General features: G+C 43.1%; 1 protein-coding gene across 6 annotated transcripts in view; it reads right to left on the reverse strand.

The window, feature by feature from the left end:
- The window catches only part of LOC144594470 (myosin-10), a 151,857-nt gene that overhangs the window by 24,466 nt on the left and 113,422 nt on the right, over window positions 1-13,969 (reverse strand). For all 6 annotated transcript variants that reach the window (XM_078400989.1, XM_078400988.1, XM_078400987.1 and 3 more), the window contains 9 exons: window positions 13,558-13,764; window positions 12,678-12,815; window positions 10,115-10,238; window positions 6,838-7,009; window positions 5,998-6,210; window positions 2,870-3,014; window positions 1,998-2,204; window positions 1,295-1,399; window positions 406-558 (listed from right to left, as the gene is read on the reverse strand). In XM_078400989.1, coding sequence (XP_078257115.1) covers window positions 406-558; window positions 1,295-1,399; window positions 1,998-2,204; window positions 2,870-3,014; window positions 5,998-6,210; window positions 6,838-7,009; window positions 10,115-10,238; window positions 12,678-12,815; window positions 13,558-13,764 — 1,464 coding nt within the window. The remainder of the gene's footprint in view (window positions 1-405; window positions 559-1,294; window positions 1,400-1,997; window positions 2,205-2,869; window positions 3,015-5,997; window positions 6,211-6,837; window positions 7,010-10,114; window positions 10,239-12,677; window positions 12,816-13,557; window positions 13,765-13,969) is intronic.

Genomic DNA, 13,969 nt, shown 5'->3' on the forward strand with positions numbered 1-13,969 from the left:
TCTCAATCAGTACCCCGTTCCCGCTTTCTCCCCAAACCCCGACTCCGCTATCCTTAAGAGCTCTATCTAGCTCTCTCTTGAATGTATTCAGAGAATTGGCCTCCACTGCCCTCTGAGGCAGAGAATTCCACAGATTCACAACTCTCTGACTGAAAAAGTTTTTCCTCATCTCTGTTCTAAATGGCCTACCCCTTATTCTCAAACTGTGGCCCCTGGTTCATTGTTAGTGTACGGAGATCACTGGTCGGCGTGAATTCGGTGGGCCGAAGGGCCTGTTTCCACGCTGTATCTAAACCCTGGGAAAAATGGCTTTGACCACCTAGCCTATCCATGCCAGAAAACAGAGATAACTGCCGAGGACCAGTTACCATGGGAACAGTTGACTTCACATGGTCCAACAAATACCTGGATTTGGAGAGTGACCAACTGCTTCTCAAGACTCTTCTTCAATTCTTCATCTTCCTCCTGCTGTTCTTGGAGATTGTTCTTCTCTTCTTCCAGTTGTCGAATGCGACTGCCGAGGTTCAATTTTTGCCGTGTCTCCTCTTGTAGCAGCTCCTATTAAATGTGAATGCAAACATTGGAGCAATAATTTATATTTAATATAAAGCTATCGGTGCAAAAACTAAAGTTGTGGCAGGCTTAGCCACATTAAAAACCCTTATTTTGTTTTTCCATCCACTATGACTCTAACGCTCACACTCAGTTTTTTAGGACAGATTAATCTCTCACCAAGAATCAATTCCTATAAATTGGGAACAAGCTAGACATGGACACCTTCCCCCAGAAATACAAGTACAAGACTGCGATTGTATGGTGTGGTTTACCAGTCATTCAAAGGCAGTCGATTCCTAGGCACATCCTTTTCCATAATTAGCTGAGTTCAGGATGATCAGAAGAGAAGAGTGCTGGAGTAACTTAGCGGGCCAGTCAGCATCTCTGGAGAACATGGATTAGTGATATTTTGGGTCAGGATCCTTCTTCAGAATCAACTCAATCTGAAGAAGGGCACTGACCCAAAACATCACCAACTCATGCTCTCCAGAGATGCTGCCCGGCACACTGAGTTCTCTAGTACTGTGCCTTTTCTTTGTAAACAAGCATTTGCAGTTGCTTGTCTTCAGCATTATCAAGCTGCTTTTAAAATTGGAAAATAATATGTTAACCAACAAAATCTCAGCTCTTCCCTGTAGTATTGATATTTGAAGTGGTCCATTTCTCTTTCACCAAAGGAATTCTGGTTAACACAAAGCTCCATTAAAAGGTTTGACATTCCAGCGGTCAGTTCGGTTACCTGTGCATCTTGGAGTGCAGATTCCAAATTGGCAGTATCTTTCGTTAGCTTTATTGCTTTCTTATCAGCTTCCTCGAGAAGTCCAGAGACATTGTCTAATTCATTCTAGTAAAGGAGAGGGCAAATTCACGATGTGTACAAAATAAATCTCAGATGTTTCCAGCATCTCATTTAATACACATACATTCTTGGCATCAATCTCAAATAAAGGGCTCCTCGTGCCTTAACATGCATATTCTGCCCAAGTGCCACCAGATAATAGGATCAATATATAATTCCTGAAAAAAAATCATTTTATAAATGATATAAAATATAAATTCTGAAAGTAGCTATACGTGCCAGAAACTAACTGCATCTGGTATCAATTTACCTTGAAACAGAACAGGTTCACTTCTAGCATAAATCAAGGTAATCTCTCTATTATAATGCCCTTTGCTAATAATTTCCATCTTCGATGTGATCAATGTGCCTGGATGATGAAATTAATATACAGCATAAAAAAGTGCACCCAACTAAACAAATTGTTGCAATTGTCCTCCCAAAGTTAAAAAAGACAAGAAATTCCTTTTAAGTTATATTTATTGTACATGATCAACAGTAAAGGTCTTATGTCAAACAAGATTAAACGATGCTCCAAAGCACAGGCCATAAACCAGTTAGTGAGGTTTAACTGCTGCAAAATATTAAGTCTCAAATTTCTTACCTGAAGCTTGTGGGACTTATCAGAAAATTCCGATTTTGCCTTTTCACTCTCTACAAACTTCAGCTGCAACTCCTGTACGTGAGATTCAAGCTTCTTTCGTTTATGCTCAGATTCAGCCTTTGCATGCTGCAATATCTTCACCTCACCAGCCAACTCCTTGTTATCATTTTCCAAACCCTGTTTGCCCTTTTCCAAGTTGCCCTTGTGCTGTTTATGAAATAGAAGCAATATTCAAGTTACTCGTGTAAGTTCTCACCCGTAATTAAAGTTTAAGAGTACACTTCTAAAGAACATTGAATGAAAGAAATAATAATTCTGGGCTCCTCTTACAACCATTTTATGACTTTAGGACTTGAGATACAGCCTAGAAACAGGCCCTTCGGCCCAACAAGTCCACGCCGACCAGCGATCACCCCATACACAAGCACTATCCTACACGCTCGGGACAATTTACAGAAATCAATTAACCTACAAACCGATAGGTCTTTGGAGTGTGGGAGGAAACCGGAGCAGCCAGAGAAAACTCACATGGTCACATGGATAGCGTACAAACTCTGAACAGACAGTACCTGTAGTTAAGATCGAACCCGGCTCTCCGATGCTGTAAGCCAGCAGCTCTACTGTTGCACCACTGTGCCATCCACTATGACACTCTGCATGTTAGTCAGAGTCAGCAAAGGCTTTCTAACAATTAGGCCAAATTCTAGGGATGTAATTAGTAAATTAAATACTGCAAATTGACATCTGCCAATATAAATTTGCCAAACGTTTTGTACCACGCACAGATTGATGAGCTAAAGCTCTCATTCTCATGATTGCATCCTGTAATTATATTTCAATATGCACTTTGAGGGAGATTCTGTGGTACTGACCCTCTTGGCTTGTTCAAGCTGCTCTGAGAGCTCCTCCAGGACAGTACTGTGTCTTTGACGAATATCCTGGATTTGAACTTCATGGGCCTTAGTCTCCTCTTCAATGGCCTTCTTGAGCTCAGCTACCTCCTGCTCACGTTTGGATCTGTCGTTAAGTAACAGGTACGTCAGAAATTTAATCTAAAAATATTGACTTGCTTTATTCATACAATTATCAACTTCAGTAAAAACTTTATTATACTTGTCCATGTGCATAGTTAGGAGAACAGCACTTTGCACAGGAAGGTTCCAGGGTTGAAGGGACTAGGGCCACAATGAGATCAGGCTTGACTGGGGCAGTTCCCAATCATACCACTGTTCGGCTTGAATAGACAAAAGGCCATTTGTATGAGGAACCACACAGACTTGTGTTCAGAACTTTACTTCTGTGAAAGTCCACATGGTCAAGTGGAATAAAGAGTAAGGGAAAAAAAGTCAAATGAAAAACTGCTCAATTATATACAAAAGCACAACAACAAAAAATATATAGATATTTTTAGTGGAATGGCAGTGTATAATTCAGAGTCAAAGCTGAACTGCAATGGTGTGGAATTTGCAGAATCTATATTTAAGCCACTGCTGTAATGCCAATACACAGCAAAACACTAACCTCAGCCACGATATTCTTGGGACTGAGACTTTGGTTGCACTACAGAGTTTTAGTTTTTGCAGTATTATGGTTACCTTGTATTATGGTGATTAATGTTTTGTATTTTTGTTTGTGTGTTGTGTAGTTTATGTATTTATGGGTCTGTTCAGCTGCAGCAAAATAAGAATTTCATTGTTCCGTTGACGGTACACATGACAATTAAATACTCTTGGCTCGGCCTGAGGCAGAGTCCAATGTCACCCCCTCACACACTGACTGCCCCAGATGACGGAAGGAAGGAAAGGGGAAACAATGAGACAGAGGCAGCAGCCAAATGGTGGTGGACATTTGGATCCAGGATAGCAACTGGCAGTGAAAAGGCAGCTGTTTCAACTTCAGTAACTCAGGTTGGATTCTGACCTCCTGTGCTTTGTTGGGAGTATACACATCCTGTACGACTGTATTAGTTTCCCCCAGATGCCCTGGTTATCATCCATATCCCACAGTAGTGCATCACCAGAGTTAGGAACAGCTTCTTCCCTTCTGTTATCAGGCTTCTGAACAACTCTTCCATAAGCTTGGGTACTGCCTGACTCATCTCTGAAGTTTGAAGGGTCTCGACCTGGAACGTCACCCATTTCTTCTCTCCAGATATGCTGCCTGCCCCGCTGAGGTACTCCAGCATTTTGTGTCCATCTTTGACTCATCTCGACCCCATTGTGGATATTGAACTCTGTCTCTCTAACTGGTTCACTACAATGTTGAGAACCATGTTCTGCACTCTGTACCTTCCCCATTGCTCTGTCTATTGTACTTGATTGTATTAGGTGAGAATAGGTGACAGTGAAATGCATTGGGGATGGGACGGGTGGGGTTGCACTGTCTGCTGGACACTTGGTGAGCCACCTTCCACGTTGTAAAGAAAATGAGAAACTATCGGCAAAATGGTGAATGCAGAGATATGCCCGCAGAGGGAATTAAATATGTAGGAAAGCACAGCAGATGCTGGTTTAAACCAAAGATAGACACAAAAAGCTGGAGTAGCTGACCGAGTCTGAAAAAGGGTCTCGGCCCGAAACGTCACCCATTCCTTCTCTCCCGAGATGCTGCCTGTCCCGCTGAGTTACTCCAGCTCCTTGTGTCTATCTTCGAGGGAATTAAATAATTCTGTTCCCTCGGTGACTGGAGTTGATAGCAGCTTCCAGGACCATATGTTGGGCTGCCTTCCTTATGGCCTGGGGAGGGCAGGAGAATGAAGCAACCCAGCTTCTTGCTGAATGTTGAACGCTTGCCCACTCAATTCCAACATCTATCGAAACGTATAAGATTATTAAGGGGTTGGACACGTTAGAGCCAGGAAACATGTTCCCAATGTTGGGGGAGTCCAGAACAAGGGGCCACAGTTTAAGAATAAGGGGTAGGCCATTTAGAACTGAGATGAGGAAAAACGTTTTCAGTCAGAGAGTTGTGAATCTGTGGAATTCTCTGCCTCAGAAGGCAGTGGAGGCCAGTTCGTTGGATGCTTTCAAGAGAGAGCTGGATAGAGTTCTTAAGGATAGCGGAGTGAGGGGGTATGGGGAGAAGGCAGGAACGAGGTACTGATTGAGAGTGATCAGCCATGATCGCATTGAATGGCGGTGCTGGCTCGAAGGGCTGAATGGCCTACTCCTGCACCTATTGTCTATTGTCTATGGGGAGAAGGCAGGAACGGGGTACTGATTGAGAATGATCAGCCATGATCACATTGAATGGCGGTGCTGGCTCGAAGGGCCGAATGGCCTCCTCCTGCACCTATTGTCCATGGTCCTCATGAAGAATGGTGGCTATCTGTTAAGGATAGGTCAAGAGCTGGTTTCAGTATTAGCCATGAGGTAAAGGTGCAAAAATGGTTTTAAGTGTGTGAATGGCTTCTTCACCCAATAAATATCCATAACCTTTGAAAACTACAGCTATTATCATCCACATTAGTTCTCCCTCAAAAAGAAAGTGCTGGAGTAACACAGCGAGTCAGGTAGCATTTTTGGAGAACATGGATAGGTCAAGGCGTCCATGGGGATTGGCAGGCCTCCTTCTCAAGGCATGCCTATGAAATCTCCTCTCGCCCTACTTTGAATGAATGTTCCTCCTCTGAAACCAGCACCTGCAATTCCTCGTTTTTAAACTTTGTTTTCCCTCAATTTCATGTCTTTTGCCTCTTAACTGCAACTCCTCAAATTTCGGAAGGTCTCGATTCTGTAAATTTAGTCAAGTATTTTGCCAATTGCATTTCAGAAATTTCAGTCATTTTACTGGAATCTTTTCTAATGTAGCATATAAATTCATTTTATTACGCACATTTTATTCTCGCAATGGCCATATAGGGTCAAGTATTTCATAAACAAATAGTACTTTATCAAAACAGCTGAAGAAATAGCATTTCAAAACGTTGTAAAAACCAAGTGGGTGTAAATGAGCAAGTCTCAAATGATCATTGCTTCAGTACAAGAACCAAGAACTTCACCTCAGTTCTTGCTGAGCTGCTGTGGTATCCAAAGTATCCTCCAGTTCAGTCTTCAAAGCTTCAAGCTCTTCACTTAGATCTCTCTTCTGCTTATCTGCCTTGTTGCGGGCGCCCTTCTCTGATTCCAGGTCCTCCTGTAGCTCAGAAATCTGAATCTGCAGCTCGCGGTTTAGTTTAACAACATTATTTTTCTGAACAGTTTCTTCGTCACCTCTGAAAGAAAACCACAGATTGAGGATTAGCTTTAAGGTGAGGGTGGGGGGGGGGGGGGGGGGAGGGGTGAGCATAGTTTAATGATGTCTGGGGCTTTTTTTTGTTACACATAGGGTGGTGGATGACATTCTACAGCAGTAATCATTACTATCAGTGGGTGGTGGGGGCAGGGGGCTCTTCATGCAGTCATCACACAAATGCTGTGCCTGAAGAATAAGAATGAAGGATAACTACAGTGGTGTGAGACTCATCTCCTGCTTTGTTAAAGCTATTTCAACAACTTCCAGGCATTAGGAGAGTGGTGGATGTCACAAAACTTGGCTGGATGAGAGAAGCTTCAACAGGTTTGGTGTCCAATACAAAGCAGCCTATTTGATTTACATCCCATCAACCATCACACCCTCAACATAGCTTGTGTGTATCTACAAAATGTAGTACAGAGCATCAACAACAATCCCAGATCTGTGACTCAGTCCTAGAACTTCCAAACTCGCTATGTTGCAGCAATGCCTTTATAAGACAAATTCACCAGACCAAGATGGCAGTTCACCATCACCGTGGCAAATGGGAATGAATGATTGTGCCTGCATTACAATAACGAGTACAATCGATGTACAGCTCTCTAACCTGGCCAGGGCAGCCTGTAGCTCCTCTTCTTTCTTCGCCAATTGTATCTTCAGTTCCTCAATCTGCTGCTGTAACTCAGCAATTTGATCTTGCAAATCTGTGGTCTCACCATCCAGTTTCCTCTTTGATTTTTCCAGTTCTTGTCTGGTTTTCTCCTCCTTCTTCAAACGATCTGCACAATAGGTTGAAGGTGAGGGAGGAAAGATTGAATAAGAACACGAGGAGTTTTATTTTAAACACCACGGGTGGTGGGTAAATGGAACGAGCTGCCAGAGTAGGTTGTTAAGGCGGGTACTATTGTTACGTTCAAGAGACAGGTACATGGATAGGATAGGTTTAGAGAGTTGTGGGTCAAGCGCAGGCAGGTGGGACTAGTGTAGATGGGACATGTTGGCTGGCGTGGACTAGTTGGGCTGAAGGGCCTGTTTCCACCTTGTATGACTCTGACACAAAGTAATAGAGCAACAACGAAGAATATTCAGAAATAATTTCTTCTCTCGCAATGGTATGAATGTTCGGCTTTCAAAAATTCTATCCACTACCAGCAACCATATTTAACTAAAAAATCAAGCTGCATAGATCACACTTTCACAAAAACATGCTACTTTAGTATACAAAAAATAAAAACGTTGGATTGTATACGGAGGTGTTTGTGAGACAATATTCAAATTAAATTGCTGGATTTCTACTGGTTTTAGACTTAGACTTTACTCTAGACTTTAGAGATACAGTGCAGAAACAGGCCCTTCGGCCTGAGTCCGCGCCGACCAGCGATCCACACACACTAACACTATCCTTCACACTAGGTTCAATTCACAATTTTTTTAACCAAGGTTAATTAACCTACTAACCTGAGATAGACACAAAAAACCTGGAGACACTCCACGAGTCAAGATGCCATCGGTCCCATTGAGTTACTCCAGCTTTTTATGTCTATCTTCGGTATAAATCAGCACCTGCAGTTCCTTCCTACACAACCTGCAAACCTGTATGTCTTTGGAGTGTGGGTGGAAACCGGAGCACCCGGAGAAAACCTACGTGGTCACAGAACGTACAAACTCCATACAGACAGCACCCATAGCCAGGATTGTACCTCAGTGTCTCATGGGCTGCAAAGCAGCAACTCTACCGCTGTTTCTGTTATTATCCAACTTCCTCTGTTGGAAGTTGCCAAATGCTGGGATCCATTTTAAGGGAGGAATCTTCAGTGGCAAGTAACCTGCCAGATTTACAGGTAAATGGAGACTTGCACTAAACAATTACATTTTGCTCTCACCTCTCAAACTAGGCCTTGAGCATAGCCAGGAGGGAACACCATGGCAAGCGGTCTGTAAAAACCTTACCATTACCAGTGAATGTAACAGCTATGAAAAGACTCCAGCAAATAACCATGCACAATTTAGAATAAAATTAAATTAAAAACAAAGTGAATCAAAAAGTTGTAAGGCCCTGTATTGTTTTAAACACCCCTTCTTTACCTAGTTTGAAGGAACAACTGTTTTCTCCCATTAAGAGGATGTGCCCATCCCCAACTGACCGAGAAAATCCTAGATCACCACCCCAAGATGGCAGCCTACCATCCCCATCTCAAGGGCAAATAGGAATGGATCTTTAATAGAACAAAGTGCTGGAGGAGCTCAGTGGGCCAGGCAGCATCTGTGGAGAATATGGATTGGTGATATTTTAGGTCGGGACCCCCCCTTCAGAATCATATTCTTTGCCCGAAGAAGGGTCCCAACCTGAAACTTCACCAATCCATGTTCTCCACAGATGCTGGCTCTACCTGCTGAGTTACTCCAGCAGTTTGTGTCTTTTTGGAAACCAGCATGTACAGTTCCTGCGTCTACAGTGTTCATTAGTGATGGCTGCATCTTCGTCACATAACCATAATGATTGATATTTAGCTTTGACCTGCCCTGCCCACCTTAACCTACTCATAGCCAGCTGACTCACTGGCTTACAGTTAAGAGTTGATCACATTGCTGCCTGTGTTGTTTTGTATCGGCCAGTTGAGAATGACAGGAATCGACTACCCAGTAGTTTCATGATCAAATTACTAGTTTTATTTCAGAAAACCAGCTTTATTTTCCACGTGATTAACTGAAATTGGAAGCTTTTAAACCTGTCTCCCCAAATCAATCAGTAGTGGTGCAGTAGTAGAGTTGCTGCCTTACAGTGCCAGAGATCCAGGTTTGGTCCTGACTGCGGGTGCCCTCTGAACAGAGTTTGTACATTCTCCCTGTGACCATGTAGGTTTTTTCAGGATGTTCCCGTTTTCTCCAGACATACACATTTGCACATTCATTGGCTTCGGAAAAATTTGTAAATTGTCTCCAGTGTGCAGGATAGTGCTAGTGTACAGGGTGATTGCCAGTCAGTGAGGACTTGGTGGGCCAAAGTCAAGTCAAGTCAATTTTATTTGTATAGCACATTTAAAAACAACCCACGTTGACCAAAGTGCTGTACATCTGATTAGGTACTAAGGAAAAAAATGAAACATACAGTAGCACGCAAACAGTTCACAGCGCCTCCTCAATGAGCCTCAAACGCTAGGGAGTAGAAATAGGTTTTGAGCCTGGACTTAAAGGAGTCGATGGAGGGGGCAGTTCTGATGGGGAGAGGGATGCTTTTCCACAGTCTAGGAGCTGCAACCGCAAAAGCGCGGTCACCCCTGAGCTTAAACCTAGACCGCGGGATAGTGAGTAGCCCCAAGTCGGCCGACCTGAGGGACCTGGAGTTAGAGAGGGGGGTTAGAAGATTTTTGATTAAGGGGGGGGAATGTCCATTTAGGGCTTTAAAAAGGGTCTGTTTCCACACTGTATCACTAAAGTCTAAAATAAAATCTAAATCATTGAGCTCTGAATGTTCCTGGACTAGTAATCCAGAGACCAATCACATTCTTTCTCTTCAGGGACCTGGTGGATCACGTTTGAAATAGTAACATATTTCTGTTTAAATTGCATTTTTATTTATCAGCAGTTCACATTACAATCATTGTGTGTCAAAGCTACAAATTAAGAACAAGGGGTAGGCCATTTAGAACAGAGACGAGGAAAAACTTTTTCACTCAGAGTTGTAAATCTGTGGAATTCTCAGAGAGAGCAGAAACGGGAGTACTGATTGTGAATGGTCAGCCATGATCACAGTGAATGGCGGTGCTGGCTCGAAGGGCTGAATGGCCTACTCCTGCACCAATTGTCTAAATGAAGCTCATCCCTTATGAAACTGATTATAATGGTGGTGTATCAGCAAAGGCTTCAAACCAAGGCCACTTTACCTTCTAGGTCTGTAATCATCATTTCTTGCTTGTTCTTGACTTTACTCAGACTCTTTGCTTTTTCCTCCTCCTCTGCCAGTTGTGACGCAAACTCAGAAAGCCGGTCTTCATACAATTTTTTCTCCTATCATATTACAAAGATGTTTTAAATTAACCACTAGTTCATTTAATAAGTTGGCATCTTCCAAAACCAAATCACTCTCCCAACAACTAAAGGTGTTAAGGAAAGGATTGTGCAAGATTCAAATCATGAATGACCCGACTTAAAGGAAACCACGCAATCTATATCAACATGAAGGTACATTCTTTAACATGTTTCCAAGTTGCCCATGTGCTCAGATCCCATTAAAGACAAGTCTCAAGAGTCAGAGTTTAGGAGGGGATCGATCATCTGATTGAATGGTGCCAGAAACACCACCTTGCTCTCACCATTACTAAGACCAAGAAGCTAACTGTTGACTTTAGAAGAGGAAGATTGAGGATCCATGAGCCTATCTTTATTGACAGGTAGTGGTAGAGAGTCAATTACTTCAAATTCCTGGGCGTGCATATCTCTGAAGATCTAAGGTAGATACAAAATGCTGGAGTAACTTAGCGGGGCAGGTAGCATCTCTGGAGAGAAGGAATTTTCGGGTCGAGACCCTTCTTCCAATTCTATGACCATGTCTTAACCCAGACCTGTTACTAAATCCTCCTCTCACAGAAGATCTATCCTGGACTCTGCAAATTGAAGCAATTATAAAGAACGCCCATCGACACCTCCACTTTCTTAGCAGATTGAGGAGATTCAGCGTGTTGACGAATACTCTCAAAATTGTACAGGTGTAGAGTAGAGAGCATATTAACTGGTTGCATCATGACCTGGTTCAGCAACTCAAACACCCAGGAACAAACGAGATTACATTAAGCAGTGGGCATTGCCCGGTCCATCACAGGTCCCGAACTCCTCAACAAAGGGATCCACAGGAGTCGCTGCTTCAAAAAATGCAGCCAGCATCAGCAAGGACCCACACCATCCTGGGCGTGCTCTCTTTTCACTCCTGCCATCGGGAAAGTGATTTAGGAGTCTGAAAACTAACCACCAGGATCCAAAATGGCGGCGCTGCCATAGCAGCTGCGGCTTACCTGCGGTCCATTTGTCTTTGTGTTTTTGTTGTTTTTTTGTCTTAATTGTAGTTGTGATGTGGTGTTTTTGTGTTTGTGTACTATGTGTGTATGTGGGGGGGGGGAGGGGGGAACTGTAAAATTGTAAATAGGTGTCCTTTCCGAACGGAGACCCGACCTTTGTTTTCTGGGCCGTGTCTCCATTCCTGCTGCGGCCTACCAACGACCCAACTCCTGGAGCTGGCGGCCTCCAGGGCTCCAGTTCGCAGAGCCCGCGGATCGGACTTACCATCACCGGAGCCGGCCGTCCTCGGAGGCTGCAGGAGCGGCTGCGACTCGCCTTAGGCTCGGGCCGCGTGGATGCCGACATCGGGAGCTCCGGCAGCGGCAGCGTGTTCGCCCGCCCCGGGTTGCGGGGCTTGGGTCACGGACATTTCACCGTCCGGCGCGGCCTAAAATATGCCGCGGGATTTTTCTCTGCTGGGCGGGGGCTTCAATGTCGGGAGCCACGACCGTCCCGACGTGCAGCAGTAGTGGCAGCGTGTTCGCCCGCCCCGGATCGGACTTATCATCGGCGGAGCCGGCCGTCTTCGGAGGCTGCGGGAGCGGCTGCGACTCGCCTTAGGCTCGGGCCGCTGCGGACCGTCCGGCGCGGCCTGCAACCACAACAACCTGACTGCGGGAGAGGACGGCAGGAGAAGGGAAAATACATTGTGGCCTTCCATCACAGTGAGGAGAGGACTGGAGGAGACTCACTGTGATGGATGTTTCCTTGATGGATGTTTCTTTTTTTGTGTGTTTTTGGGGTTGTGTAATTTTAATGCCTATTTAATGCTTTTATTGTTGGACTGGGGGTGACTGAATTTCATCCAATATTGGACGACAAATAAAGCTATCTTGAATCTTGAATCTTGAAGAACAGTTCTTACCAATAACCATTAATCTATTGAACACTATAAACACCAACTAAATTTTGAACTGTGGACCGTCTTGGCTGTGGTAGGGACTTCAGGGTTTAGTTTTGTTTTTCTAAAATATTGTCTTTTAAATGTATTTTTTTGGTTTATTATGTTTACAGGCCAGTTATGCTGCTGCAAGAAAGAATTTTGTTATTCTGTTTCAGTACACAGAACATTTCAACGCATTCGATTCTTGAAGTTCTAACAACCTGGACATCACTTGTAAAAAGACAAGTTGGAGAAGGAATTGTTGGCCATTCCTCAGATCCCCCCCCCAAAGGAATACAACGTGGAAAATAAATCAGCCTTTATTATGCCAAGGGGTTAAATCAAGAGCGAAATGAACTGGAAAAACAAATTATTAAACAACTGGAAAATCTGAAATTTAAAAAATCAAATACAGTTCTACTCACAATACTTTCCCCAAAGATTGAACGTGTAACTGTCACCAATTACATTTTGACGTATTTTGTAATGGCCATTAAAACAGTGGAACTCACTTTTGTTAATTTAGAATTCTGGTCTTCCAACATCAAGATTTCTTCTTCCACTTTCTTGATTTTAGCCTCTGCTGTTACTTTCTCAAGCTGAAGCTTCTGCCTAGCTCCTTCCTCTTCATCGAGTTGTTCTTCTAGATCCTGGTAAGAAAACATCATTAAATTACTGGTTTGTGCACGAGTTATAACCCCGATATCTCAGCAATTTGAAGGCAGCCACTGTATTTGGCAAGTAACACACGGGCATGTTTGAGAATTATTCAAAACAGCTACCTTGAGACATTTTTTCCTCTCTAAATTTTTCATAAAAGACTTGGCAGATGTCAAGTGGGGCAAAATAACAATTGGCAAAAGGGATTAGGCAGGGAGATACGGGGGGGAAATAACTGAACTTTAAATGTTACTTCAATGTTCAAAATATTTCTTCACAGATGCAGTGCAACTTTTTTCCCGTAATTTCATGATTTAAAATATGCCTTAAAAATTATAGATCAATAATGGCCAAAACTGCATGTACAGGTAAAATTATCCATCCTCAAATAATTGGGAGCAAGAGGGATTAGGCAGGGAGATATGAGGAGGGAAAAACTGAACTTTAAATGTTACTTCAATGTTCAAAATATTTCTTCATAGATGCAGTGCAACTTTTTTTCTGTAATTTCATGATTTAAAATATGGCTTAAAAATTATAGATCAATAATGGCCAAAACTGCATGTACAGGTAAAATTATCCATCCTCAAATAATTAGGAGCGTCACATCAAATCTGGACACAAATACAGACTTTACTCAGATACCACAAAATGGCAATGGCTAGTATCCATCCACCTTTGTACAAACACTTAAAAAAAAAAAAGTTAATCAGTTATCAACTGTGTACGCACCTGAACATGATGTTGCATTTTCTTCTTTTCATTCTGCATTTGCTGGTTTCGTTCCTCCTCTTCCTCCACTCTCGCTTCCAAATCGTGCAAGATTTCCTCCAGTTCCTGCTTTTTATTGGCCAGACGTACTCGCATTTCCTCTGCTTCTGCAAAGAGCTCAGTCTCAGCTTGCAGCTGTTCAGCCAGAATATTCTTCTCTTCAATGATCTAGATGGAGCATTCATCACATTTCATCACTGATACGCTGAACAACAAGTTACACTAACAAAACCATTCAGAACTAGATGACCAGCATGTGAAAATACACCTCAGCATTGGAGCTTCTGTCTAACCAGTATGACTGAGAAAATCTTATACAGTTGTAGGCAATACCTGAGAATAGTGACAAAGTACTGGAGTGACTCAGGAGGTC

This window comes from Rhinoraja longicauda, chromosome 6 (assembly GCF_053455715.1).
Source record: "Rhinoraja longicauda isolate Sanriku21f chromosome 6, sRhiLon1.1, whole genome shotgun sequence".
In the NCBI taxonomy this organism is placed as follows: Eukaryota; Metazoa; Chordata; class Chondrichthyes; order Rajiformes; family Arhynchobatidae; genus Rhinoraja; species Rhinoraja longicauda.